Source organism: Diabrotica undecimpunctata, chromosome 3, assembly GCF_040954645.1.
Source record: "Diabrotica undecimpunctata isolate CICGRU chromosome 3, icDiaUnde3, whole genome shotgun sequence".
NCBI classification, from domain to species: domain Eukaryota; kingdom Metazoa; phylum Arthropoda; class Insecta; order Coleoptera; family Chrysomelidae; genus Diabrotica; species Diabrotica undecimpunctata.
Genome location: NC_092805.1, coordinates 20,661,525 through 20,675,573, shown reverse-complemented (window position 1 = coordinate 20,675,573; position 14,049 = coordinate 20,661,525). Strand labels below are relative to the sequence as shown.

The window sequence follows — 14,049 nt, the reverse complement described above, 5'->3', positions numbered from 1 at the left end:
AATCTTCCTTTTTGTTACGCACAACGAGTGTTTACGCTTTGAATATCAAAACAAAAATGATTTACAAATCTGAGCATCAAAATAGAAATGTTTAGGTACCTAATTCAATAAACTGGGAGATTTTGGAAAATCCCTAAATTAGGAACAAAACTATTAGCCGTTTACCTGCTGTTAAGATACAATAAATTGTAGATAGATTTGGGGATTAGATCATAAAATGCAAATGAGCGAACCCTTAGCGATTATCCAATAACTGAATGCCTCAGTGACCGAGACTTTCTAAGAATGTTGAGGGCTACTTAAATTGATCTTCTTTGAAATTGTAAATGTTTTGTACCTGTAGAGATTACGTACTTAGATCATTTCTTGATTAAAATGACTACAAAATTTTATACAAGAATTGAAATAAATTGGTATGTTTAAAAATTTTCAAATACTGAATATCTGAACTTTTATGCACTTTATGCAAACTTTTATACAAATATGCCAAAATATGAAATATTTGCATAAAATATGCACAATATGCAAAATATGCAATATGCATATTTGCCGAAGTCTAGTCATCATATTTAATAAGTTTGATGAAACCCCTTTGTCCCATTGCATTATATTCCGGCTTAGATTTAAAAAATAAAATCATTTTTCGGTTAAAAAAATTTATTATTAAAATTCAACAAAATATATTAATTTCTAGCAGTTTTGTAATTCTTTCTGTACCAATCCACGCTGTTTTTTACAGCAACAGAAAATGGAGTAAATTCAAAATCGGGTAAATATTTCCTTAGTTTTTCGTTGCTGGCTGTCTTCTTGTATTGGCCATCAGCTTTGGTGGTATCAAAAGAAATTTCTCCTTTAAAATCAAAAGCTTTGGATATTTCTTCTGCCAATTCTTTAATTGATACCTCAGACTTTTCATCAACTAAAATAAGTAGCATATAATATGATTAATGACAAAAACACAAATATAAAAATGACAAAGCATATGAAACAATCTGTCGCTTACTACGGTGTAATTTAAGTAAAATAAAAACATCTTACCGGACAATATAATAGGTTCAACTTCTTGATACTCTCTTAAAACCCATAAAAATAGTTTAGCTAAATCTAAAGAATAAATAAATTGTCGTAAAGGCTTTCCAGTTCCCATTACAGTAAAAATATTGCCACCTAAAAATATTATAATTATAAATATACAAGGTAAATTTTTTAATTTAAAACTCATTACTTTCTGAGATATTTTTAGTTTTCTTCAAATTTCAGGAATACCTTAAATTTTTGTAAGATTAATGTTATATCAACAGTATTCTAAGCCAAAAATGTTTTCATGAAACATTCATAACTGTGGATTGTGACACGGAATTGAGGCGGTGGCTAGAATAAGGGCCTATAGGCCTATGGGTCCTTCTTCCGGAGAACACATAATTGAACTCTTTATGTCGTTCTCTGTCAGTCTACCAATTTTTATACGATATTACGGTTTTTTACGTTGATACAACACTTTTTTTAGTGAAGTGTTGGCACAGCTGAGAAAGATTTGTGCCTCTAAATCAACTCTGTTTTGGTGAATTCCTGACAATGTGATTGAGGTTATGTTATATTTTAAACTGTAAGTTTAAGTGTATTTTTAGCAACGGCTTGTGTAGAAAAATGTTTTGCAAAAATAACTTCGCAAGATCAAAAGCTTTTATTTGACTCTTTTTATGATAATGGTTCAAAAAAGGGAGACCACATGGGAACGCATAAAATCACGATACTATGCTATGCTGATGATGCAGTACTAATTGCTGATAACGAAGATGACCTACAAAGGCAGCTCCACACCTTCAATATCACAGCAAACAAACTTAATATGAGAATATCAGTAGAAAAAACTAAATGTATAGTGATCAGTAAAGAGCCGCGTAGATTTCATATTTGGAGGCCAAAAATTTGAGTGATTCTTCTTTTTCTGGTCTTATTTGTAATAACAAATTTAAAATATTGTCAAATTCAGATAAAGAATTTCCAAAATTAACTAACAGTCTGAAGTTAGTATATCTCCTTATTCCAACCATGTTTCATTCGCGTAACCCACTTGCTCAGGTTTTTTTAGTATTAAAGACTACTTACATAGACAGGACAGACGGCTTTACGTGCCCTCCGAAACACGATGGCGACTCAAATAATAAAGATATTAAACAACTTCTGGTGTGTGTCCGGATCGAATCTAGCTTCTGAACTATGGTCACCCAGACATCGATTTGTAATATGATTTTTCATGGTTGAGCGTTTACCTGAATCAGTATTACTCTATTATACTTCTGCAAAATTTACTACTACTACTAAGGATTTCCACAGTTTTCACTGTCTTCCTTCACTCAACCGTTTTCTCCAATTTTCCCTGTCATTCCAGTCTCCATCTCGCAGGGTTCTTTTCTCCATAGCCTCGTCGATTTCATCTCTGAATGACCTTCGGGGTCTTCCTCTCTTTCTTCTTCCAATCGGGCTCCATTCTGTGATTTTGTTTATCCAGCGTCCTCTGTCCGCTCTTCTGACGTGGCCGTACCAGGATAGTCTCTTCTCCTCTATATAGTCGATTATGTCTGATTGCACTCCCATTCTCCGCTTAATCTCTGCGTTTTCAATTCTGTCTCTTTTTGTAAGTCTACAGCTTCTCCTCAGGAGCTCCATTTCTACTGCTCTTATTCTACCTCTATTTCTCCTGTTTATTGTCCAGTTTTCGGACCCATATGTCAGGATACTTCTTGTCAGGGTGTTATATATTCTCTTTTTTGTCTTTATCGTAATGTTCTTATCCCACAACACTGAGTTTAGTTGTCTTATACAGTTTCTTGTTTGTCTCAGTCTGTTGTTTATATCTTCTTCTGTTGTTCCCTGGTTCGATATTATGGTTCCTAAATACTTGAATTTATCTGTTCCATTTATTTGTCTTCCCTCGTCTATCTCTAGGTTTCTCATATCCTTGTTTTCTGTTGTTAGGTATTCGGTTTTCTCTAAGTTTGTTTCCATTCCGTTGTTTTTATATTCTTCTTCTAGTTTTCTGAGCATAAAGCTGAGATCTTCTTCATCTTGTGCGATGACTACTTGATCGTCGGCAAAACTTAAGGTGTATAGGTATTCGTCTCTTACTGGTATGCCCATTCCTTCGCACTTTCTCCTCCATGGTTTGAGTGTCTTTTCCAAGAATATTTTAAACAGAGTAGGGGACGTAGCACAGCTTTGTAGAAGTCCTTTTGTCGTCTTAAATGGATTGTAGGCTTTATTTCCACATTTAATAGCTACTTTGTTTTCTTTGTATAGTGCTTTAACTGCTTTTATTAGTGTTTGTCGGATTCCGAGATCATTCATTGCTTCCTAAAATTTGACTCTAGGTATTGAGTCATATGCTTTCTTTAGATCAACAAATCCAGATGGACCGGTCTACCTTTTGCCATTTTCTTCTCTATCAGTTGTTCTAATGTGTACGTATGATCTAGGCATGATTTTCCTACTGTGAACCCTGCTTGGTCTTCTCCAATTTTTCCTATTATTTCAGTTGCTAGTTTTTCTTTAATAATTTTCCCGTAAAGTCTACCTACCGACGATATTATACTAATTCCTCTATAGTTTTCACATTTTTTCCTGTTTCCCTTCTTATGTATGGATGTGATGTATGCTTGTGTCCATTCCGCAGGTATTTCTTCTCCATTTAGTCTTCTTTCGAACATTCTATGTAGCATGCGGAATAACTTTTCCGTTCCGTTTTTAATTAGTTCGTTTGGTATTCCTCCGGGTCCTTTGGCTTTTTTGTTCTTCAATGTCTTGATTGTTCTCTTAACTTCTGCCAGGCTTATTTCTATCTGGTCGTATGCCCCATTTCCTGCATGTTCTATATTCTCTTCCTGAAATTGGGGACGGTTTTCTGTAAGTAGTTCTACGTAGTATTCTTGCCACTCGTTTTCACTAATTTTGCCGATCTGGGTTTTCTCTGTCTTATTTCGTTGGAGTGCTTTTAATATTCGCCATGATTCTGAATTTCTCGTTCCTCCGATATGTCGTTCTATCTCTGTGCATGCTTGTTCCCATCGTTCGTTCTTTTCATTTGTTACTCTTTTCTTTACCTCTCTGTTTTTCGCTCTATATAGGTCTAAGTCTTCCTGTTTTTTGGTGTTTAGGTATTTTATGTGTAGTTTTTTCTTTTCTTTTATGCATTTCAATGTGTCTTCCCTTAATTTGATATTCTGATGGGTGTTCCTTTGGTCGTCTTCTCCAAGAGCTTCTAAGGCCGCTGAAATCAGGCAGGTTTTTATGTGTTCATGCATTTCATCTAACGTGTCATATCTGAATTCTTCTAGTTTTTGGTCTAGTCTTCTTTTGTATAAATCTTTTATTGATTCTTCCTGCAATAGATGTAATTTGAGCCTCTTTTCGTTTATTGTCGTTCCCGTTGTAACAATCGATGTATGTTTTTGTTTTGTCCAGATATAGGGGAATTCCATCCATGCCACCACAAGTTTGTGATCTGTTCCACACTCTGCCCCTCTTTTCACTCTGATGTCTTTCACTTTGATGGAGCTTTTGTGGTTCATGATAATGTAGTCAATAATGGATCTTAGTTTTCTTGTCTCTTGAGTCCATGTGTATTTATGTATATTTTTGTGTTTGTAAAATCCGTTCATAATTTTCAAATCATTTACTTCACATAGTTCTACCAATCTTTCTCCGTTGTCGTTAATTGTGTCTTCTCCAAATGGACCAACTGTTCTGTCATTGTCTTTTCTTCCGACTCTTCCATTTAGATCCCCCACTATTATTATTTCTTGTTTAGGTTTTCTCTTATCCATTTGTTCTTGAAGTTGTTCGATAAATCGTTCTTTCTCATTGGCTGGACTGTCTTCCGTTGGACCGTATGTTGCTAGTATTATAATTTCTCTGCCATACATCTTGATTTCTTGATTTCTCTTGATCTTGATTTTTCTGCAAAATTTAAAAATCCTTATTAATAGTTACTTTAGTCTAGATAGTAAATAATTATTCCATAATCAACAATTTTCAAAGCATTGCTGCATATAAAAAATTATTAATCTCTTCTTCTTAATGTGCCCTCTCCATTATTGAAGGTTGGCTATAACTACAGCAAATTGCTCTCTATCTATTCTATCTGAACTATTCTTAGTATCGAATGTGTGTCCATGCCTGTCCAGTCTCTTATTTTTTTCTGCCAGGAGCATTTTCTCCTTCCTGGACCTCTTCTTCCTTCCAGTTTCCATTCCATTATAAGTCGTAGGAAGTTGTATTTTTCTCCTCCGTAAATATGTCCTAGATATCTCGTTTTTCTGGTTTTTACAATATTTAGGAGTTCTCTCTCAGTCCCCATTCTTCTCAGCACCGCGTTGTTGGTCACGTGCTTTCTCCAAGATCTTCAGCATCCTTCGAAAAACCCACATCTCAAAGGCTTCTATATCCAATATAAAGGATATCCAACGATAAGGTAGAGTTTATTAGGAATTATTTCATTCTTTGAAAAGATGACCTAGCATACTCTATACAAGCACGTATTTCAACTTCGTAGTCAAGATCGTTTATTATCCAGCAAGCAAGATACTGGAATTTTTGTACGGGTTCTATCTGTTTGTTGTAGATACGAATATTAATGTCGTAATTATTAATCACTAACATAAAAAAAAAACAACTTATACATATACCTAGTAGAATGATGTCATTCAATTTTCTAATCAATCCAGGTATAACATGGCTAGATTCTAAATTATAATTATCATGAGGTCCAAACACATTACAAGGAATGACAGAGGTGAACATACAGCCGTGTTGTTGGTGGTAAGCTTTATTTTGAATATCGATTAAGCGTTTGGCGTAACTGTAGCCGAAATTTGAGGGGTGGGGCGGTCCATTGTGCACCTAAAACAATAATATGTCAGAAAATAAATAAAGAATAAAATAAACTATATGGTTAAACGAAAGTTAACTCCTTTCAAATCAAATTGCATTTGAGTTTATCTACTTCGTTTCACGTTTTTGCTCACCAACAAAGCAGTTTTATTTTCCCGAAAACTTCGTTCCCATATACTTTGAATGTTACTTCGCTATTTCCACTTATCCAGTGAAAGCTGCAAAAAGCGCCACCTATTTTGGTAGCTTTAAACGAAAACGACTGTCGTTTTTTCAGCAAAAGTTTGCTACAGCTTTAACGAATTGAGACGTCGAATATAAATAAACGGCGAAAGGAACATAATTCGTCAAACTTTCCGTGTATGAATTGGTATCAATAGATGGTTATAACGTTATTTCTGTATGCCCTACGTCTTCAGACAGTCGGGTAGATACAACTCATACACGGAGAGCCAGCGAATCTGTCCTGCTATTTCAACTTCTTCACAAAGCTCTTGCTGAAATTTGTAAATCTTTTACACATTTCGTACAAAAAGACAGAAAACGACAGACAAGTGTGACGACAAAAAGTGGTTTGTAGAACAGTTATTACCCAACATTCCACAAAATTCAGTTATCATCCTTGATAATGGGCCATATCATACCAGAAAATTTTTAAAAAATCCCACAAGTTGGCGAAAACAATACACTATCAATTGGATGATCCACAATATACAAAGATAATTTGTAAAAAAAGATTATTAAGTAGCTTTCATAGATCCCTCTTACAGATTATATGCTAACTTCTGTGCAACATAATGCTCTGCTTGCTTCTGCCACAGAAGCACTTACATTCATCGATCTTGTAAAGTAGTTAAAAACATTTAAAATAATTTGTTTTTCTTTTCGGATGAATTTTCCACGTATATTGTACCTCTTTCCAGGAGACTGACCAAGATGCATGGAGTAAAAAATCTTGAAACAAGTTCTGAAAAGAACGATTTGTGGAAAATAATAATGAAATATAATAAATAATGAAAACAAGAAACTGAAAAGGTAACAGTTTAGTTAACTGGATAAATTGACGTCATAGCTTCAGAACACAAATTTTGACACGACATTCAGATGCTTAGCAGAAAATAGAACTGTCAACATTGCAACGGTAAATAGGGATAGAATAATTGAAAAGTGCACAGAATAGTAAAAGAGGTATATAGCCCATAAGAGCTCATACTGAACCAAAAACGTGAGACGGAGTACATACAAATACCATAGAAATAAACTCTCGTTTAATATTTATTCCCAATATCTTAATAGATATAGTCTACCAAACACCAAAAATTTAAATTGTTATAACACTATGCAGCCAGTATTACGTAAAATGTACTTACCATAGTTTCATCAATAGGATACTCTGTTTTATCGGGAAATATACAGGTAGAAAGGCATGATACCACCTTTTGAACGCCAGTTTCAAAACTAATTTGCAGAACGTTGTCATTCATTTTTAAATTCTTTCTCTAAAACAGTAATAAGCAATATAGGAACCTTTTTGTTTAAAACTATAGATTTAAGTTATTCCGAAAATAATTTCTTGTTCTAAAAAACTTTGTAATACAAGCAACTACGCAAAGGCCATCCTATGTTGTATTCAATTTTTGTAACCAGGGTTATCAGGTCTACTGATTTTAACTTAAATCTACTGAAACAGTATATCGATCTACTGAAAAATCTGTAATGATAAACTCATGTTCAAAAAGTCATCATCATATCAGTGCTTAATTATAAATTTTGGAAAAAATCATTTTTCATTCATTCTTATACACAATGCAACAGTGGGTGAGTTTTTAGTGCGACATCGGTGGATAATTCCATTATGGTATAGAATATCCACAAAACTTATTTAAATAAAAAATGTAGGCAATCTACTCAGAAAATATGTGGAATTCTACAGGGTAATTAATAACTACTTGGTATAGCATACATACAATTTTTTAAATGGGACATCCTATATATGTTTTCATATTTATATCCCTCTCATAATTCTTGTTCTTATAATATTGAGCTTTGCATTACTATACAGAGTATTTAACAAGTTATGACCATTTTTATTTCGAAATCCCTATGAAATCAACACCATGTATATAAAGAAGTAATGCATAAACAATTATTTATTTTATATAATAAGGTAAACAATATATTGTAGTAATCAAATCAAATTTAATTGAAATCATTGACTAAAATTTGTATACAGGGTGAACTACAAAACGAAATTACGATTTTCTCATTTTTTTTTTCTTCAATGGATCACCCTATATTTTATTTTTTAGAAATATTGTATTTATGATACTCATGTAAACTCATTTTCTTCAAATTTCGGAAATACATTGAATTGTTGTAGGTAGAAATAAGTATTGAGTATTGAGTGATAATATAACAAAATTATTTTTATTCAATAAGTAACTCACAAAAAAAAAATAACAATAACAATATTCAATGAATGTATCAATAAATGTGATATTATGGAAATATCATATTTCCTTAATGAAACACAAGATTCCTAAAATTATTCCTACAAGGTAACACGTTTTGTATAATAATATAATAAGATTTTTTTATTCCATAAATAACTCCCACAAAACAATATACAATTGATATAACAATTTTTAATAAAACATTCCTAACTGCCGATTGTGTCATTTACAAAGGTAAAATAGTAGGCTTTGAAAAAATGACAGTTTTTATATTATTAAACCGTAAATGGTAGGCTTTGAAAATGACAGTATTCATATTATTACCTTTTTAATCGGTCCGTGTGGCTTGTATTCATTGTTAAAAATGAATTTTTCTGTAGAAGGGTTAACAGTTATGATCTGGGCATTAGGATAAATTGCTTACTTGCATCCAGAATATATCACGAGCGATATCCTGAACTAAGGAAGCCAAGCGCAAGAGCTTTTGAAAAATTAATGGATTGTTTTGTTCTCACTGGGTCAGTTGTATACAGATAACGACATTGTTTTGTTAGGAAAACAATTGGGAAAACGACGGACATCTAATTAACATTATCCTTACAAACCGGTTACGACTCGTTACGTAGCCGCCGGCATCAGTAAAATATTGTTTTTGAATATACTGAACGGAAACGTTAAGTGCCTGAAACGCTATGTTCCGGACAGTGTGCGTTGTTCATATTTAAAACCATTTAAATTATATTTTTCGGAAAGTAAACGCTATGTGCTGGAAACGCAACGTGCACGATAATATGCCACGACCTTTAGAGTGACCACAAATAAAAACAAATAGACTGATTTCATGTTTTCTTTACTTTGTACCATCTTGCGAATGCAAATAACATAATGTAACTTCAAATATTTAGCATAATATTTTGTGTAAATAGTGAAATGAAAATAATAAATAATATTTGATTAACACATCAAAAAATTAAATATTTGTGTTTTATATAAAGAAGATTAAGTTGTTTTAAATGACAAATTCCCAAAAAGGAGAAATTAAAGCTTGTAAGGAATATAAAAATAATTGAATAGCAATATAACATTTTATTTGACAAATGCTTATTACGTTTTGTGTACAAACTGTCAACATCAGGTTAAATTTTCTGGATTTGAATGGCAATAAGACTAAGAAAATTAATATTTACAAAACTCTTGGATACAAAAAATACTACAGTTCAGAGACGAATATGCCAATGAACCTCTAAAAATCATACGAACAAGCTAAATTTTACTGAGAACACCCATTTTTGGTCTCCAAAAATATGTTCCAAAATATTTATATTTGTTTTAAGTGGAAGCCGGGGGGTAGGAGCGGTAAATTTTTTTGCATCTTTTTTAGAATCCCAAAATTGGCATTCTTAGCAAAATTCAGCTTGTTCGTATAATTTTTAGATGTCAAATCTCGAGGACTTGACTAAAACCGAAGTGTATATTTATATATATATATATATATATATATATATATATATATATATATATATATATATATATATATATGTATATATATATATATATATATATATATATATATATATATATATATGTAATGCATTATCCATTTGAGAAAAGTACTGAAGATGGTATTATATTAAAAACAACCTAAATCACGCCACGTGCAATAACATCTTGTATAGCCGAAAATAAGTTTTGGTGATAGACCACTTGATTCTGGAGAACTTCGCTATTTTTCTTACTCGACACAATTTCCATGTGTCACGAATGGTGGTAGAGTGAAACACCCTGCATATTTAGAAGTTTAATTCTAATACAAATGTATGTCAATATTGTTCTTTAAAGCTTACAAGGAAACTAAGTTCCTGTATACCATGTATCACAAAAAATTTATTTAAAAATCCTTTATAAAAGGGATATAATTAAAACACCCTATCGGGCTATATCACGGAACGTTTTCGGAATTAATATTCCATCATCAGTGCTATCTAGATGTACATGTTTTGAGCCACTAAATACTTGAGTAAAAACCCGTTAAATGTTGTTAAATTGAATTTACGTTACATTATTTGATCTTATATACATACTAGGATGTTTAAGTTACAACAGAAATTGATTACATGGCAACGTAATATTCCATTGAAGGTTGCTAGTGCTGAAACAAAAGGTCTACGAGGACTTGTTGATAGCAACTGCAAGTTGTCTTGCTATTGATAGATATTTTTTGATAAAAATTCAAAGTGCCGGGAGTGGAAAATCATTTACTATAAATAACTAATTTCTGTATAGCATTGCCATTGTACTCTTATAATAAGTTTTTACCAGCTGAAGATCCAAAAATAATAATAATAATATTAACGATAATTAAATAAAACAATTTTTCACATGAATCGTAATATGCAAAGAACTTATTAAAATTTTAAAATTAAAGCAGACTTTATTTTATTGAATAAAGTCCAGTTGTCTGAAAATGACTCAAGCGATCTTCGAAAACAAAGTCATCAAGTCATCAGCAACTCTTGCAAAGCTTAAGAAAACTTATTGCAAAGGCCATCAGAAATCATTCACGAAAAGATTGTAACTTATAATTTCAAAGAACACCTGACAACAACGGACATCTCTTGCATTCGGAGGATATGGACAAGCATTGTTTGCCTTTTATGCCACCTGTACTGAAAGACATTGGGGAAGCGCATCAAGCAATCCGACAGATGAATCTAAAGACGGACTGCAATGAATGTTTTATATTGCACAATGGTTTCCAACAAAATATTATTATTTTTGGCAGTCTTAAAATTTAAGTTGATTATCGGAAGCAGAGACATATTACATGGATGGTATGTTTCAATATACTCCAAAATTTTTCTTGCAATTAAATTTTAATTTTCTTAAATTTTTTATATATACATCACTATTTTGAAACAATTGTATTGCAGACGAGTTTTTTTGAAATTACTTATACACTTTATCATCAAAAAATTGTTGGAAATATAATACAGGAGTTTTTCATTTTATATCACTCACAGCACATCTAAAATTTTTTATATATACATCATAATTTTGTGACAAATTGTACTGTAGACGAGTTTTTTTGGAATTGGTCATTAGTTTCGGTGGTTTCTATGGTGTATACTATACTTATGGATATTCTTAATTACTTAATTAATTCTTAAATTCCTTAATTACAAAATAATATAAAATTGGTTTAGTTTCTTACCTATTTTTTAAATGCCCAAAAATTCCCACTTAAGTCTAGTCAACTGCATCACTGTTAGTGCATATTTAAACTTGCAATTTAGTTACTAACAATAATCAATTGCACTGATACTTTTTTGTTTTAGCTGAATTTTCCAACCATATCTTAGTCTAGTAATAGAATCCTGCTCAAATTTTATTATCTGCCTATTTTTGAATTAAATTTACTATTTTATTTCTAGTTATTATGATTTCTAGATAAAATAAGTCTCAGCACTTACTAAAAAATCCAAGTTATGTGACATATTATGAAAGAGTCCTCCAACCATAGCAGCTAAATGAATGACATGTGTTGGCTGATGTTTTTCAAATATTTTTTTTGTCTCATTATAATCACTAAAATTAATAACCAGGTAAGTATTGCATTTAAATACGACAAATGCCCACTAAAATCAAACAATGAAAAAAGTTGAAAAAGCCTTGTTATAAACTAAAGTTCCATAATGAATAAATCTATAAATTGTAGAAAACAAAAAATCAAGTTGCTTTAATAATGTAATATGGTGCACAAGTACTTCAATTAATAAGTAAAGGGAAGATCGGGAAAAGAGGGCTAACACTTAAACAAGATCAGATATTAGAAAACTATTTCCTTGTGTTATCTCATCTATCTAAAGAATTTGGATACAAACTACAAATTGCAAAATGTTTTTGCTTGCAAATTGGGAAATACTATTCATTAATTGAATCCAAATGATATCAAAGAAATAACATTTCTGACAAAATAATAAAACATGTAGAAAATATTGCTCTAAATGTATACGAAAAGGAAGTGAAAAAGCGAGAAACATATCATCAAAATAAATGAATGCTTGCCAGAAGAAACAGTCAAATGAACATAGACTTTATGTGAATAATCAAAATTAAATTTAATGTCCCATTGATTGAAAGAAAATAAAGACATTGTAGTAATTAATAATTACAACATATTACAATACTATGTTGATTTAACACAGTTTTGCAAAATCCTTTCCAACTTTTTCCAATTAGTAATACCTATAGATATATTTCAAATATTTACCATAAATCTCCATCTTTACTGCTTAAAAATATCCAGGTTTCATCTGTTCGTTTTTCTAATTGAATTATTTCTTTTATAGCACTGCCCACTAACCCTGTTCCCCCTGTTACTAAAATCACCTTATTTTTTGTCATATTTACCTAAAAAGTAAAGCATTAAACTCAAGTAACTGTAACAAAATCGACACATAAAATATGTTTGAAAAATATTTAATCAGTGATCTTACCCTGTTACAATATTAATATACAGTAAACTAATTACAAATACTTGAAAAGCATCAAAAACTTCCAACAATACAATTTAAAAATCAGCTGTTAACCTCTTTTATATAGTGCAGATATCTCTGATACAGTGGCTGTGAAATTAAAGTAGTTCAAATGATGCAGTTTTTCTGGCCATGCATGCTTTTTTATTCAGCTACATTTTCATTTCGTATTGACAGAAATCAGTTTAGTTTAAAGAAGTTGGAAATTATTACGTAAAAATTAAAAATCCTAACCTTCCAAACTCCGGAAAATGGCAAGTAAAGGGTTTTTAAAGAATTTAAATAATTATAACAGATTTTATCACTTTTCAAACATAAACAGGCCTTTATCATCAGGCAAGATAATTTATAATAAATCACCATCTTCTGGTAATTCTATTCCCAATGTACCTGGCCTTTCAGACAATTGTGTAAAAGTAAGTCTGTTAATTCATTATTTTCCAATAGTTTTTCCTTATTCTTTTACGCATACTATTATTCTTTTAGGTACCCAATTCACCTGTAGGTCCTGGAGCTGCAAAAAATACTGGGTATAAGAATCCAGAATACTTTTGTTATGACAAAAACAGTTACTTTGAAGCTGAGGTAGAAATGTTAGAACATCGCTGCCCCCAACCATCTGTACATGTACCATACTATCCTAGCTCCAAATAGATTATATATAATTAAAATTTATGTTTTAGAATAGTAAATAAACAATTTAATTAAAAAGCAATGGTATTTCATCTTTCTGTGTATTCACATCAACCTTTTCTGTGTCCATTCCAGGCTAGATTTTGAAGGTATACAGTGTTGTAGATGCTATGGGGGAGGGTAATAAAATTTTCAAATTAACTATTATGATTATCAAACACTTCTATTTCTTCTGATTTTCGTTATTACCATCACCTTCATCCTTCTTGTATTAGAAACCCATGTCAACTATATCCTTTAACTAGAAATATAATGAAAGATTCAAAAGAACTTGATTAGTAGAATTAACTGTGATACATATTTCTTTCCACTAGAGCAGGCATGCGATTAATTAGTTACCATGGGAGTAAATGGTTAATATGAGTTTCAGGGTCATCCACCTTGTCAAAGGGTTGTTGGCACCAAATGGATAAACGCCCATCATTGTGTGCACTACACTGACCCATTGTACAGATGCCTCCGCTAGCAAGTCCTATACC

At 31.6% G+C, this 14,049-nt stretch overlaps 2 protein-coding genes across 2 annotated transcripts; one reads left to right on the top strand and one right to left on the bottom strand.

Moving 5' to 3' along the window:
• Nucleotides 1-639: 639 nt before the first annotated feature.
• On the bottom strand, nucleotides 640-12,969 carry Gmer (GDP-L-fucose synthase-like protein). Its single transcript, XM_072525454.1, has 7 exons — nucleotides 12,839-12,969; nucleotides 12,613-12,752; nucleotides 11,813-11,927; nucleotides 7,260-7,388; nucleotides 5,685-5,898; nucleotides 1,039-1,167; nucleotides 640-919 (listed from the first exon to the last, which is right to left on the bottom strand). The coding sequence occupies exons 2-7, from the start codon at nucleotides 12,744-12,746 to the stop codon at nucleotides 684-686; spliced, it is 957 nt and encodes a 318-aa protein (XP_072381555.1). The 5' UTR covers nucleotides 12,747-12,752; nucleotides 12,839-12,969; the 3' UTR covers nucleotides 640-683.
• Nucleotides 12,970-13,042: 73 nt separating this feature from the next.
• LOC140436548 (uncharacterized) lies at nucleotides 13,043-13,592 on the top strand. The gene is made up of 2 exons (XM_072525455.1): nucleotides 13,043-13,293; nucleotides 13,364-13,592. Exons 1-2 carry the CDS (start codon nucleotides 13,129-13,131, stop codon nucleotides 13,529-13,531), a joined length of 333 nt encoding a protein of 110 aa, XP_072381556.1. The 5' UTR covers nucleotides 13,043-13,128; the 3' UTR covers nucleotides 13,532-13,592.
• Nucleotides 13,593-14,049: the final 457 nt, after the last annotated feature.